We start from the raw sequence: 12,962 nt of genomic DNA, 5'->3' as shown, positions 1-12,962 counted from the left end.
GTCCAGCATATATCAGTTTTGATGAAAGGAAGGGATGGGAAGAGGAAAAAAAATGAACATTACTAAGCTTTTAAGGAAAACATTGTATTTTATTGCAATGAATGCCACTGATCGATAATGTAATATCCAGATCTGGAGACTATGGTTTCAAAATACCTAGGGTAGCATGCTGGAAAAAACTATTCTACACATTGCACAAGTGATAAACCATTACAATAGAATTGATATCAAATATCAGTATTATTTTATGCAGTTACTGTATGCTGGAAGGGAATATTAGGAGTTGTGATTTCAATACATTTGGAGAGGCTGAGTGGGGAAACCGGTTCTGAACTTTTCTCCATCTGCTCATGGTTTCCTGAGACAGGTAGGGTGATTTAAAAAAAAAATTCAAAAGCTATAGAATTTGCATGGTTACTATAAAATCTATGAATTAAACAAAAATTGTATCAGACCCATAATTCATTAAAAGAGTTAATATTGCCTCTCATGTGTTATTGACAGCAGATTTTGTCATGGATTAGAATCCTTCATCTAGAGAATAATAATCATGAGAGTTGGAATACTGTCAATGTCAGGCAATAACTACAGAAAAACAAACTTTCAGAAAGGAAGTCAATGGAAAATGGGAAGTGGATTAATGAAGCAAATATTTATTTGAACAACGGATCTACTGAAGTGTTCTGGGAAGCAATCTAATGCTGTACGTGTAGTCAGCCATCCTGTATGCCTAACAGAGGAGAAGGGATATCCAGAATATATGTAAGAATTAATGTTTCTGCCATACAATGTATGCTGTGTGACTCAGCATTCAAAGCACTATTCACTTAACTGTTGTTTTCTTTTAAGTCTAATAGTAAAAATGGTTGTCCCTCATCCTGCTATAATATTTCTGAGACAAATTGAGAAAAAAAATTATTAAGAGCAATTTTGTTTTCCTATCATAATCTTCTAGGATTACGAGGCTGTCAAACCAGAAATCTCAGATATGGAAGATTCCGGAATGACGATTCCATCAATATTATGAAGAGAGGTAGACTTAATAACTGCCTCAAATATCTACCTTTGGATCTCATTGTTTTTTTTTTATTGAAAAAGTTTTCAAATACAAGTTTTTTCCCCCTTTTCTCCCCCCTCTTCCCTAACCCCCCCTCACCACCCATCCCCCCCTGTGACTTCTTCACAACATTAAGCTAATTCATAACTAATTACATAATATTTTACCATTCCCTTACTCCCTCCTCAAAATGCTGACCCTTAGCATAATATTCTTATAACCCCCATTTTCGCAATAATTTGCCCTTTTTCTCCTCCCCCAAACTTATAGTATATTATTACAACAACATAACATTTAATCTTTTACATATATTAATATAACATTTCAAAGCAGCCTTCTCCCCACATCCAAATTTAACATTTATTCAATTCTATCCAATTCCTCCACTCCCCTAAATATATGACTTAAAAATCCTTTTTCTTAAACTAATCAATCAGTAAACTAACCTATTTCAACCCAGTTTCCCGTAAAATTACCATGCACTACAATTCTAAATATGAACCACTGCCCACTCTGCTAAAATATACATATATCTATGTATACATTCCATTTTATAAAAAGAAAAAAAGACAATAACTTTAAATTTATAATCCATATAATATCTTCTTTGACGTCTTTCCACTGGCTTGTTGAATCCATCATCCATAATTGGGTAACATAGCATCCTGGAGCAACAGTTTGTTCAAAATCTTCAGTCATCATCTGCCCCCATCAGTAATGAATATCCTCATGTATATATAAAAGTAAAAACAACCACCCGAGTGACATTATGATTATATTCCATATAGTTGTAATTGTGGTTTTCATCAGGATTATTAATTCCCATCATTCTAGTGGGTAACAGCCAGATCTTCTGCATGCCCCAGCATGACTCTCTTGCCTTGTAACTCGAAATAGTTATAATATATTTATCGGTAAAAGAAATCCAAAATAGATAATTCAAATCCAACAATGTAAGGCTCTTTTCACATCCCAAAATCACGGCATTGCAGAGGTCTGCCACTATCCTCAAGATAGTATTAAACAATACTTCGTCTCCACTATTTTCACATATTCGTTCATTTTCTTAAAGTCCCTGGCTTCGCTGTTGCTTAGTTTAGAAACTACTATTTCTATGAGATCTGTTTCTTTTCTTTTTCTTTTGCGGGTTGAGTTTCCATCCTGGTTTCCTTCCTACAAATTGTGTATCAGCTAGTTGATCTTGTTGGTTTTGTTTTATTATCTCGCATTTCTTTTCCATCACTTGTATATCAACTGGTTGATTTACGCACTTGTCTGTAACTTGATAATTCATCACATTGGAATCAGATGACACTGCTCTCATATTTATAGACAGTCCAGCTGGGGTATCCAGGGAGTCCGAAGACAATTTATCTACCACAGCCTCTATAATTTGATATTGTCCCTTTGTTTCCAACTCCTTTTGTTTGTCCTGTATTATGCCTAAAGATGTTAAATTCTTTTTTAAGATTTTTTGATAAAATTCTTCCGCTTTTTCAACAGTGTTCAGTTGGTATCTTACTCCTTGGTGTCTGAATATTAAACCAACTGGAACATCCCACCTAAATAGGATATTTCTTTTTTTTAACTCAGACACTAGAAAACCAAATTTCTTCCTCTCCATTAACATCTTGGGCGGGAGCTCCTTAAAAATCCAAATCTTTCTTCCACAAAATTGCAAAGTAGAACTAAAAGAGTTCTGCACAATATCATTTCTTATTCCTTTATCAGTAAAATAAATCACCACATCTCTAGGCAATTGCCTTTGTTTTGCCAACCAGGAGTTTATTCTATAAATTCTGTCAATCCTGCAAAACACTTCATCAGGTTGAACCTTTAAAATCCCAGCCAGAATTTCAGAAGATATCTTCCTTAAATCATATCTGTCATTTTCCTGCAGACCTCTCAGTCTAATTGCATATTCTGTAAAATTATATTGAATCATTAAAACTTCTCTTTCAATCCTCTGTTGTACATTTTCTTCATTACCAATCTTTTGGTCAACCTCCATTTTAGGTTTGTCTTCTGAACTATTATCCTGAATGTTTGCCAAATCCTTTTTAATTTTTTGGATCTTGTCATCCAAATTCTCCTCAGTTTTTTTCATTTTAGACTCTAATAATTTGGTATTTGCATCCAACTGAATCACAAAGTCTGCTAAACCATTAGCTGTTTTTAAAATCTTTCGATCCAAAAAGTCAAACTTAGATTTCACCAATTCACCAATTTCTTTAATTTCCAGCTTAAATTTTTCAAGTTGCTGATTCACAATCTCATCCCTTCTTACAATCTCCTCAAGAAGAAATTCTATTATATTAAAATCAGGTTTCTGAGACAGGAGAGTTAGAACTTGTTGATGTAATTTGTTAATGGGGGAATCCCCCCCCCACTGCCTGTTTGTCAAACTTTATAAGTCTCAGTGCCATTTTTCCACACAGACAAGATTTACTGGAAAAGAGGGAAAAAAAAGCTTTTTTCCAACCAAGATCAATATCAGATCCCCAGGAAAAAAAAAAGGAAAAAAAAACAAGAGTGAGAGTGAGGTTTTGCCTTCAATTACAGCCAGAAGTATTCACTCCGCTACTTTGTAATAGAAAACGGAAGGACTTTCCCCTTCAGCCTCTCTTCAAGCCGCAGCAGTCACAGCAGCAATCGCCATTTTAAAAATCTTTTTTCCTTTCACTTCTTAAACAACTTCAATAACTTTTCTAAAATAAGAAGAATACTTGCGCTTCAGTATCAGAGGTCCAGCTCACGTCTTCTTTAATTAATTTAACAGATTTGCAGGCTTGCTTTTGCCCCCTAGCTCTGCATGTAGCAGAGATCTCCCAGAGCCCGGAGCATCGGCTGGGGATACGGGGAGTCTCTTCCGCTCCCTCCCAAAAGTAAATAAAAAACTTTTGGGATTAGGCAGAGGACTCTACCCACCCCAGCCAGCTCTATCTCCGTTTCCTAATGGAAACGGAGTTTTTTCGAGCCGCCATTCCACTGAAAAAGGCGGCTCTTACAGGCAGTGGGTTCGACGATCCCGAAGGAGCGTCCGGCGGGGACAAACAGCAAACCGGAAGTCAGGATCTCATTGTTGATAGTTAGTTATATTTATCTGTAGCTGTCTTTAGTCATGAATAGTTACACTGCTATGCAAGCCTCTTTTTGAAAATTTTGTTAAAATAACAATTTTAGGAAATAAATTAACAATATTATTTCCATAAATGATGACAGAGAATTTTTTTTAAAAAAACCCTGCAGAATAAAATATGTTCCATCTTTTTGAGTTCCTGAAAAAAGGCTTGCTCTTACAGCTCTGCTTAATAATCTTATATTTTTCTTTTAACTTTTTAAAATTATAGGTTTTATAGCGAGTTCTGGTACCATTCAAAACCCCATATTCATTCCCCCCCCCAAAATCTTTGAAATTCATCACAGCTCAGAGAGGCTTTCCAGTGCAAAAATTGCCAAAGACTCAGTTTTTAGAGGCTCTTGGATCTGTGTAGTTATAGAACTAACAGAACACACAGCTGAAAGAGAACTGTCCAAAATTTTATGGTTTTTGGTGATTCCTCCCTCTCAAAAAAAAAAAAAAAAAAAAACTTGTCTAGGCTACATGACAAAAAGTATAAGTAGAACTACAAATCCTTCCTCCATGTACTTCCATGTGGTTAGTAGCTATAATGATCTGAGCAGACTGGCAGACACTATCTAAAGATTTTGGCTGCACGGAAAGCCTCGTATCAGACCATTAGATTTTACTTTTGTCCTGTTCATTGCTACATTAAAAATGTATTATGAAATATAAAATAGTTTATTAAATATTTTTAAAAGGAAAAAGTACTAATGCAGCTAATATGAAGTAAGAAAGAAATTGAAGAAAAAGCTAAAAGTGCAAGAAAGTAATAGAAAAAATAGCAAAGGAAGAAAAAGAATACAGAGAAATAGCTTCTGATCTTTTTTTACAGCAGTTAAAAGTATAATTATAAATGTACCTCTTATTTTATCATTCAAACCTAACTTTCTTCTTTCTATAATCTGTACTCTCTAATTATCAATTTTCTGTTTTATGCAAAAGGTCCATATGGGAGCAATAAACATAAATATTGTATTTTCTTTTATCAAAGAAGTCAATTTAGCCATCTCAGAAAGTTCCATCATCTTCATTAACCATTCCTCCATAGTAGGTAGTGCCAAATCTTTCCATCTTTATGCATACAACAATGTTACTGCAGTTATCATGTACAAAAACAAAGATCCAGGACCTTTTTTCCCCCAAAGGGTATACTATCAATACAGAAAGATAGATAAGGTGGACAAGTTGCCTATCCTTAAACTGAAAGGACTGTTCTTTAAGGACAGGGGTGTCAAACTCAAAGCCCGCAGGTTGGATCTGTCCCATGGGGTGCTTAGATCTGGCTAGTGGGGCTGCCTTGGAAACAACAAAGGCCCATGATGTGTCTGCCAGCAAAAACGGAGCTTGGGAGGGCTGCACGCGGCCCTCCCGAGCATTGTTTTTGCTGGCAGATGGTTGCAGGAGGCTGTCGCAGCCAAAAACAGACCTCGGGAGGGCTGTGCATGGTCTTCCAGAGCTCCGTTTTTGCTGGCAGAGGATTGCAGGAGGCCATCGAAGCCAAAAATGGAGCTCAGAAGCCCATTTTTTATGGCAGAGCACTCAGGTGGCCCCCAACATGAGTGACGTTGAGCTGGCCAGGCCCACCATGGCCACACCTACCTCAGCCCTCCGAGGTCAAACGCAGCCCTGATGTGGCCTTCAATGAAATCAAGTTTGTCACCCCTGTTTAAGAAAACCCTCTTGCAAAAAACATACTCAGATCTACCCCTGAAATAGAATGGACATCTACCTATCTTATATAACAAAGATCTCCCCCATTAGAATTAAGTACAAAATGAATACAACATGAACATATTCACTTAGAGAAGTCCAGACTTTCCTATTGTTCCACCTAAGTCTTGGAGGGATGCTTGAGAAAGAAATTATTTTACAGTTTAACTATTATTTTAGGGTGCTTTTGACCTCAGAATTATAGGATACGACTCTATAACTTTTGTGACCAGAAAGAATACCAGGGCTTATAACAACAGATTTAAAGGTAGTAAACTGTCTCTGAGGTCTTGAATGTTCCAGCCTTGTTTTAACTTTTTTTACTGTTAATCAAACATTTCAAAATGAATAAACACAGAGTACTGGTATGAACTAAATGTACTTTCACTTTACAGACATTTTCATTTCTTGGATTCAGGGAGCAAACTTTCCATTGTCATTTAAATCATTTAATAACTAAGGAATCAAGTTTATAGTAATCATCCAAATTACAGTAAGCCACAAATAACAGAAAACAGCAAGTTGAAAAATGTGCCTATTGCTTAAAGCTATTAGAAAAATGCAAGTAACATACGTTTTGGAGGGTACATTTACTCAGCTCTATGATATGGAGAAAAACTTCGCTATCCAAAGATAATGGTGTAAATTATCTGGAAACATTTTGAAATATTTGGACTGGATGAGCACAGTACCATTAATTATTTTTATATTATTTATGAAATGTATAGGCTGTCCTAATCTGTTATCACTCTGGATAGTTTACACAGTAAAAACATAAAAAAACACTAGAATAATCAAAAGTTCAAAAAGAACCAACAATTATTCAGAAAAGTCAGAATATCACATGAGATTCATCACCTGTTCTACCCCAAAGACTGTGCTAGTTTTAATTTAAACAGCTACAAAACAAGGATTAAATGGAGTTATCCTTAAAAAATTTGAAGGCTCTCCCTTCCCCCAGAGATTAGTTAAACTCAGAGGTTAGTTTAGCTCAAATCTTAGTGGGATATACTTTAACTAAACTAAAATCATCTATAGAGTTAAAGCTCAGCGTTAACATTATTTTTCTTGTTTTAAAAACACTTTTTATTGTTCTTTTTTGCAATTTTCTTCTTCAATTATTATTATAGAATTTTAAACTGTAGATAATATTGAGAACCTAGAACAGTTTTTCATAAGTGATATTTTGTGGAATCCAAGAATTACACAAGAAGTCACTACGAGAAAACATCAAAGAAAAATAACATTTGCTTACTGCACAAGTCTAGTGTACACAGTGATGGGAATTTTTACACACCATGACTCAGCTGCCGGCCTGCTGCTTTACACTGTGGTAGAGAGAGTTGTGTAGGTTCAAAGGGAATTAACCTTGAGCCAGTCAGGATTGAGGGAAACAAACTTCTGGCAATGTGAGCAGAGTTAGCCTGCAATACTGCATTCTAACTACTGGGCCACTGTAGATAGTATTGAGAACCTAGAGCAGCATTTATACCTCCAAAATGTATGTTACATTTATAATTTATGTAATTTATATTTAAATCAATAAAAAGCCACACACAACAGGCACCATATAAATACCACACATAGAACAGCCCAAAGCACACACACTACTAGAGAGTTTTCCTGAGGATAGACTCCAGCATGAGTCCAAAAGCTTGGAAGACTAAACCTCTGGTCCTGGTGACTAACTCAGATTGGATCCTGCAACATTATCCTGGGACATGTATATTTGCCTTTATTCGTAAATCAATAACAATGGTATAGAATCATTCAAGGCTATGCAGGGCTGTAGGCAAAATAAAAGCATTCGGATTTTGACCTGGAATAGGTTTCATATCAGGCAACTGAGATCTACTCACCAAGTCCATGATGCCAATGCTATTCCAGCCTTGCATTATAGGAAGAAAAGAAATAAACATTGGGATTACCCAGCAGCCACTCAGCAATAGAGCAATGCGTAGAGGAGTCATCTTATTCCTGTAAACCAATGGCTGGCAGCAGATGGCATAGTACCTGGAAAGGCAACAAGAGAAAGCTAGCATAAATAAAGAGCAAAGGCAAGATCAATATGGCTTACACTCCCAAAGGTACTTTTTCAAACTTTGTTTTTCCTTGAAGACATTTCGCTTCTCATCCAAGAAGCTTCTTCAGTTCTGGCTAAAGAAGCTTCTTGGATGAGAAGCAAAATGTCTTGAAGGAAAAACAAAGTCCAGTCACCTTTTTGAAAAAGCACCTTTGGGACAACCATCACCTGGACGACTGAGAATCTCCACAGACATTGCTCACATTCATATCCCACTTCCCTTAGAACAGGTGTGTCAAACTCATGTTGTCACGTTGTCATCATCTGAGGTATCGGGACTTTTTTCTCCTTTGCTAAAACAGGAGTGGGAGTGGCCAGTGCATGACACATCTGGCCCGTGGGCCGGGAGTTTGACAGCCCTGCTTTAGAATGTTGTCCTATTTTATCCAAGGACATGAAAGGTGTAATAGTTTTAAATTTAAAGCACACAAAATTTACAAATGAGAAAATTTGCCACATGTCTGAATCAAACGTGATTTCCCTTTCTCTCGCTCTTTCCTTTCATGTACAGCGTAGCTTTTATTTTTGCTCTTCGATATGGTCCCAGTGATTTTTCCAACAATAAGGAAATAAACGTCATCTTTATGCATTTCTGAATTTCCTTGACAGGGAAAAAAGTTCGGAAGTGGATGAAAGTTACTGTTTCTATTCAGAACAAAATCTTCATGAACCTTTTCATTCTTCTCAAAATCTCCAAACTCAAATTGGTTTCTTATTGTTCTTTAAAAGAAGTACATTCATTTTAGATTGGATGGTTTCAGTGAGAATATGAAACAAACTATGAAAGGTTGTTTATGTTTAAGGCTGCAGGCTGGGGCTTTGCAAGATTAGTAACAAGAATGTTGTCCTCTTTGTGAAACTCCTACCCAAAGAATGAACATTTGGCTCTCCCTCCAGCTAAAGAGCATTAGAAACCGTTCTTCTGTTTTCTTACAATGTTTAATTAACAGTATCTGGCTTTTTAAACTGCTACTGATGGTTTTATATTCTTATTTTTTTCCCTGTGGAATGCTGCTCTGAACTGATGTGGCTTTACTCTGCTCTATTGATTCATACAAGCAGGGCCGGATTTTCCTATAGGCTAACTAGGCTTCAGCCTAGGGCCTCAAGATCAAGAGGGGCCTACATTCAAATTGTTAGCAAAATTAAAATTACACTTTCACTATAGGTGAAAGGGCCTCATAAGTGGAATAGCCTAGGGCCTCTTTTCATCTAAATCCGGCCCTGCATACAAGCCAACATGCGCAAGCAGCCTTGAAAGAATCTTTCTGCCCTGAAGTAAAACGCAACAGGATCAAAATAAAGAGATTGACAGAGATATGGCAATCTGTGTCTGTCTTCTATTTATCTAAGCTCATTTTTATAGCCCTTAAGAGTTTTCCTTTCTCGTTTTTGTGGACTGTTATCCACACATGTGTTATCCACACTTTCTTTGTTCGTTGGTTTATCATTTAGCTAACAGTAAGATATCTAAAATACCCTGTACTATACAAGCAAAACTTAATGGAGCTTAATGGAACCTTCCTCCCTTCCTTCCTTCCTTCCTTCCTTCCTTCCTTCCTTCCTTCCTTCCTTCCTCTCTCTCTCTCCCTCCCTCCCTTTCTTTCATTCATTCATTCATTCATTCTTTTTTTTTTCTTGTTCAACCTGGTCTCCCCCCTCTGCTTTTGATCTAACCCAGTCTGAAAGGTTAGAGGACTAAATTTATTATTTATTTATTATTTATTAGTCCAATTTATATACCGCCCTTTTCCGTAGACTCAGGGCGGCTTACAATGCATTATAGCAATAGCCTGCATACTTTTTTGTATATACCTGCTTATTAGGGCTTTCAGGGGCCCCCAAGCGGTGTTGTTCTATACAAAGTTGGCTTATTGCCCCCACAATCCAGATCTTCAATTTACCTACCTCGAAAGGATAGAAGGCTGAGTCAACCTTGAGAGATTCGACCTTGCATTAATTGCAGGCAGCTGGCAGCTAAGTGCTAGCACTTAACAGCACTTTAGTCCGCTGCGCCACCGAGGCTCAGTGCCCCTAGAAGTCTCAAGAAGAGCAAATTTGAGGAAAGAAAGAAAAATTCATAGAATAGAAATGAATTTTAACCATTTCTATTCTATGGATTTTTTTCTCTATCAATTCTGTGAGCTCCACCTCTTCTTATGTTCATCATGCAAACAACCTTGAGATATGCAAGAAATCTGAAGCAGCATCTAACTCACCTCCAGAGTGTGGCAGACACTCTGTGGTAGCATTAAAAATGTAAATATTTGGTGAATAGGGAGGCAACTGTCATTATTTGAACCACAGGAAAGCATTATTGAGGAACATCCTAATGATTCTTGTCTCGGAAAGAGTTTTCCCCTCCTGCTGATGTTTATGCTAAATGAGCCGAAAGGTCTGCACAGGTGGTCATATACTGGCAAGAATGAAAAGCATTGCACTATTGTCAACATTAAGGATAGCTTAGCACTTAACTTATTGATAGAGCAAAGAGAAAGACAGAAAAAAGTTGCTTTCCACACGGGGAGCCTACTCAAAGGTAAAGTCCTTACTGGAGATGAATGTTTAAAAGCAGTCTCTGCATATCATTAGAAGGTATGATGAGATCATTAAAATACCAAAAAGTGTGTTAATTTATTTACACAGGGGTTAAGTCTCCAACATGAAGCCTGGAAATGCCTGCTGGCAGTTCCTTGAGGCCCCCAGGGCGTTCGCCTACTTGACCTTTCATGTGTTAGAGAGAGGGGGGAGGGAGGGAAGGAGGGAGGGGAGAGGGAGGGGGCAACCCAGAGAGAAAATCACATGCTACAAAGCAACACATGAGCTTCCAGCGTCATTTCAACCAATGGTTTCCAAATGGACTTCATCAACTAGCAGCTTTCCCAGGAAATGGGGTGTGTGCATGAAATTATAGCATGTTGTGGCATTGCACCACAAGGTCTACCCTACACTACCTGAGTTGCAGTGTTGCCCATAATTCTAAAGGAGCTTGTGTTGTGACACTGGGGCATCCTGATTAAAACAGCAAAAGCTGGCAAATGCTGTTTCTGTCAGCTTTCTTGGAAAATAAAATAAAATAAAAATACTTACTTTGGAAGTAAGGTCCCTTCTTACAAAAGTAAGCAAGGAATGAAAGTTTGTTCTCCAAAAAAGGTGAACAGAGGTGTAGCGGGTTGCATTCTGGCAAAATGATATTTTATAATGGGATACACCCCAGTTAGAAAGGAAGTGACCTTTTTTGGGGCTTAATGGAAAAAGACCTGGAGAAAAAATTTGGAATTTTGTTACTATATATGTTAACAACAGCAAGACTATTGTATGCACAAAAATGAAAGGACACTTTGACTTCTACCATGGACAAATGGTTGCAGAAGTTGATGGAGTTGACTGAAATGGCAAAATTGACTATTTTGATTAAAGAAAAGAATATAAGTACTTTTCTTTCCACATGGAGACCACTTCTGAACTTTGTGCTTGAAGTGAATGAAAGACTGAAACTTTGATTTTGGGTTTTACCAGTTAGATTGATAGTTCTTTATAGAAATGGCTTGTTTATATTATTATGAAAAACAAAAGTTGTGATTTGATATTAATGCCTTATTTTACTGCAACAGAAAGAGTCAGAAGTCAATGTTTCTTTTTCTTTTTTTCTTACCCTTCCTCACTTCTCTTCCCCCCCCCCAGTTCTCCTATTTACTTTTGTATTTTGTATCTTATTTTATCTTATAACTCAATAAAAATGTTAAACCAAGAAAGGAAGCAAACCTTTTTAGCCAATTATATATGGTGTGAAGACCATTTTTTCCTAAGAGTTTTACTGTTTAAAGTAACTGGAAAGGTACATAGAAATTATTCAGGATTGTCAATAAATCTTTTGAAAAAGAACACAAGCGTTTGGACATACTCATAGTACACTCATCTAAGGTAAGACTTCTTGCCATTTCCAAAAGAAGGCTGCATGTCATATTCTAGGTGCTTCTCCCATTAAGTGTGAATTTTCCCCACTTACAGTAAATAAAAGAACATCTTAAATGAGATGAGTGGGAGGAGATTAGAAATACTCCTTTTCTTTTTGAGATTTCCAGTAATTTTTATTAGAATTTTTCTATCTTTATGCAAGAATGTGTGTTTGATGTACAAAAATCAAAAGTGGTAACCTGAAGCCCATTAGCAATGTCTCCACATTATTAATGAAAGAATGGAGGAGATAAATTATAAAAATGTACTAATATATGGAGAGATTATGGTATCACTTCAGGAACAGAAGTTTCAGCCATTCTGAATATGCAATTCACAGTAATTTTTTTTCCAACAAGATAGGTAAGTGGTAAGTGGATTTTCCTTCTATCTCCTACTACTGTATCTGCCTATTATGACCGCATCTGCCATTAGTAGATGATGTACCCATACAAACTGAAACAATAGATAACACACACAGATGTCTCTGCACACACATACACTTTCACTCTCTCAAAGTATTTAGAATCTAAAGGTTTGTGTCTGATACCATAGGAGCATATTCAGTTGCAGTTCTTAGGAGCATACTAAACTAGACTCTTTGAGAGGACAGGAAAAGTATAGAAATCACAGCATTCAGTCAAAAAGAACTCCCTCACTTCAAGTGTCACATTAATCAAGTTATAACACAATAAGACACTTCAAGAGAGACAGGTTGGGCAAGTATGCCACTTAATCTGACAATGACAAGCCTTCATCTAAAAAGAAATCTTACATTTTTGTTATTTACAATTTCATGGCTTGTTGGGCCACAATCCTGTAGGCTTCTTCAATTGTGTGGTTTGCTGTTCAGAGGAATGGAGTGGTGAAGATACATCCTTTAAGGCAGGGGTGTCAAACTCGATTTCATTGCGGGCTGCATCAGGTTGTGTTTGATCTCAGGGCACCGGGATGGATGTGGCCAGCTTGACATCATTCCTGTAGGGGGCATTTGTGGTGGCCCGAGTGCTCTGCCAGCGAAAACAGGCTCC

At 37.0% G+C, this 12,962-nt stretch overlaps 1 protein-coding gene across 1 annotated transcript in view; it reads right to left on the bottom strand.

Annotated features, from left to right (window-relative positions):
* Positions 1–12,962, bottom strand: part of HTR4 (5-hydroxytryptamine receptor 4) — a 162,552-nt gene that overhangs the window by 96,390 nt on the left and 53,200 nt on the right. The window contains exon 4 of the mRNA XM_070934398.1: positions 7,751–7,904. Coding sequence (XP_070790499.1) covers positions 7,751–7,904 — 154 coding nt within the window. The remainder of the gene's footprint in view (positions 1–7,750; positions 7,905–12,962) is intronic.

The sequence above is a fragment of the Pituophis catenifer genome, unplaced genomic scaffold, assembly GCF_029215685.1.
Source record: "Pituophis catenifer annectens isolate HBS135680 unplaced genomic scaffold, rPitCat1.0.hap2 SCAF_2, whole genome shotgun sequence".
Classification (NCBI taxonomy): Eukaryota; Metazoa; Chordata; class Lepidosauria; order Squamata; family Colubridae; genus Pituophis; species Pituophis catenifer.
This window is presented reverse-complemented; position numbering and strand designations above follow the sequence as displayed.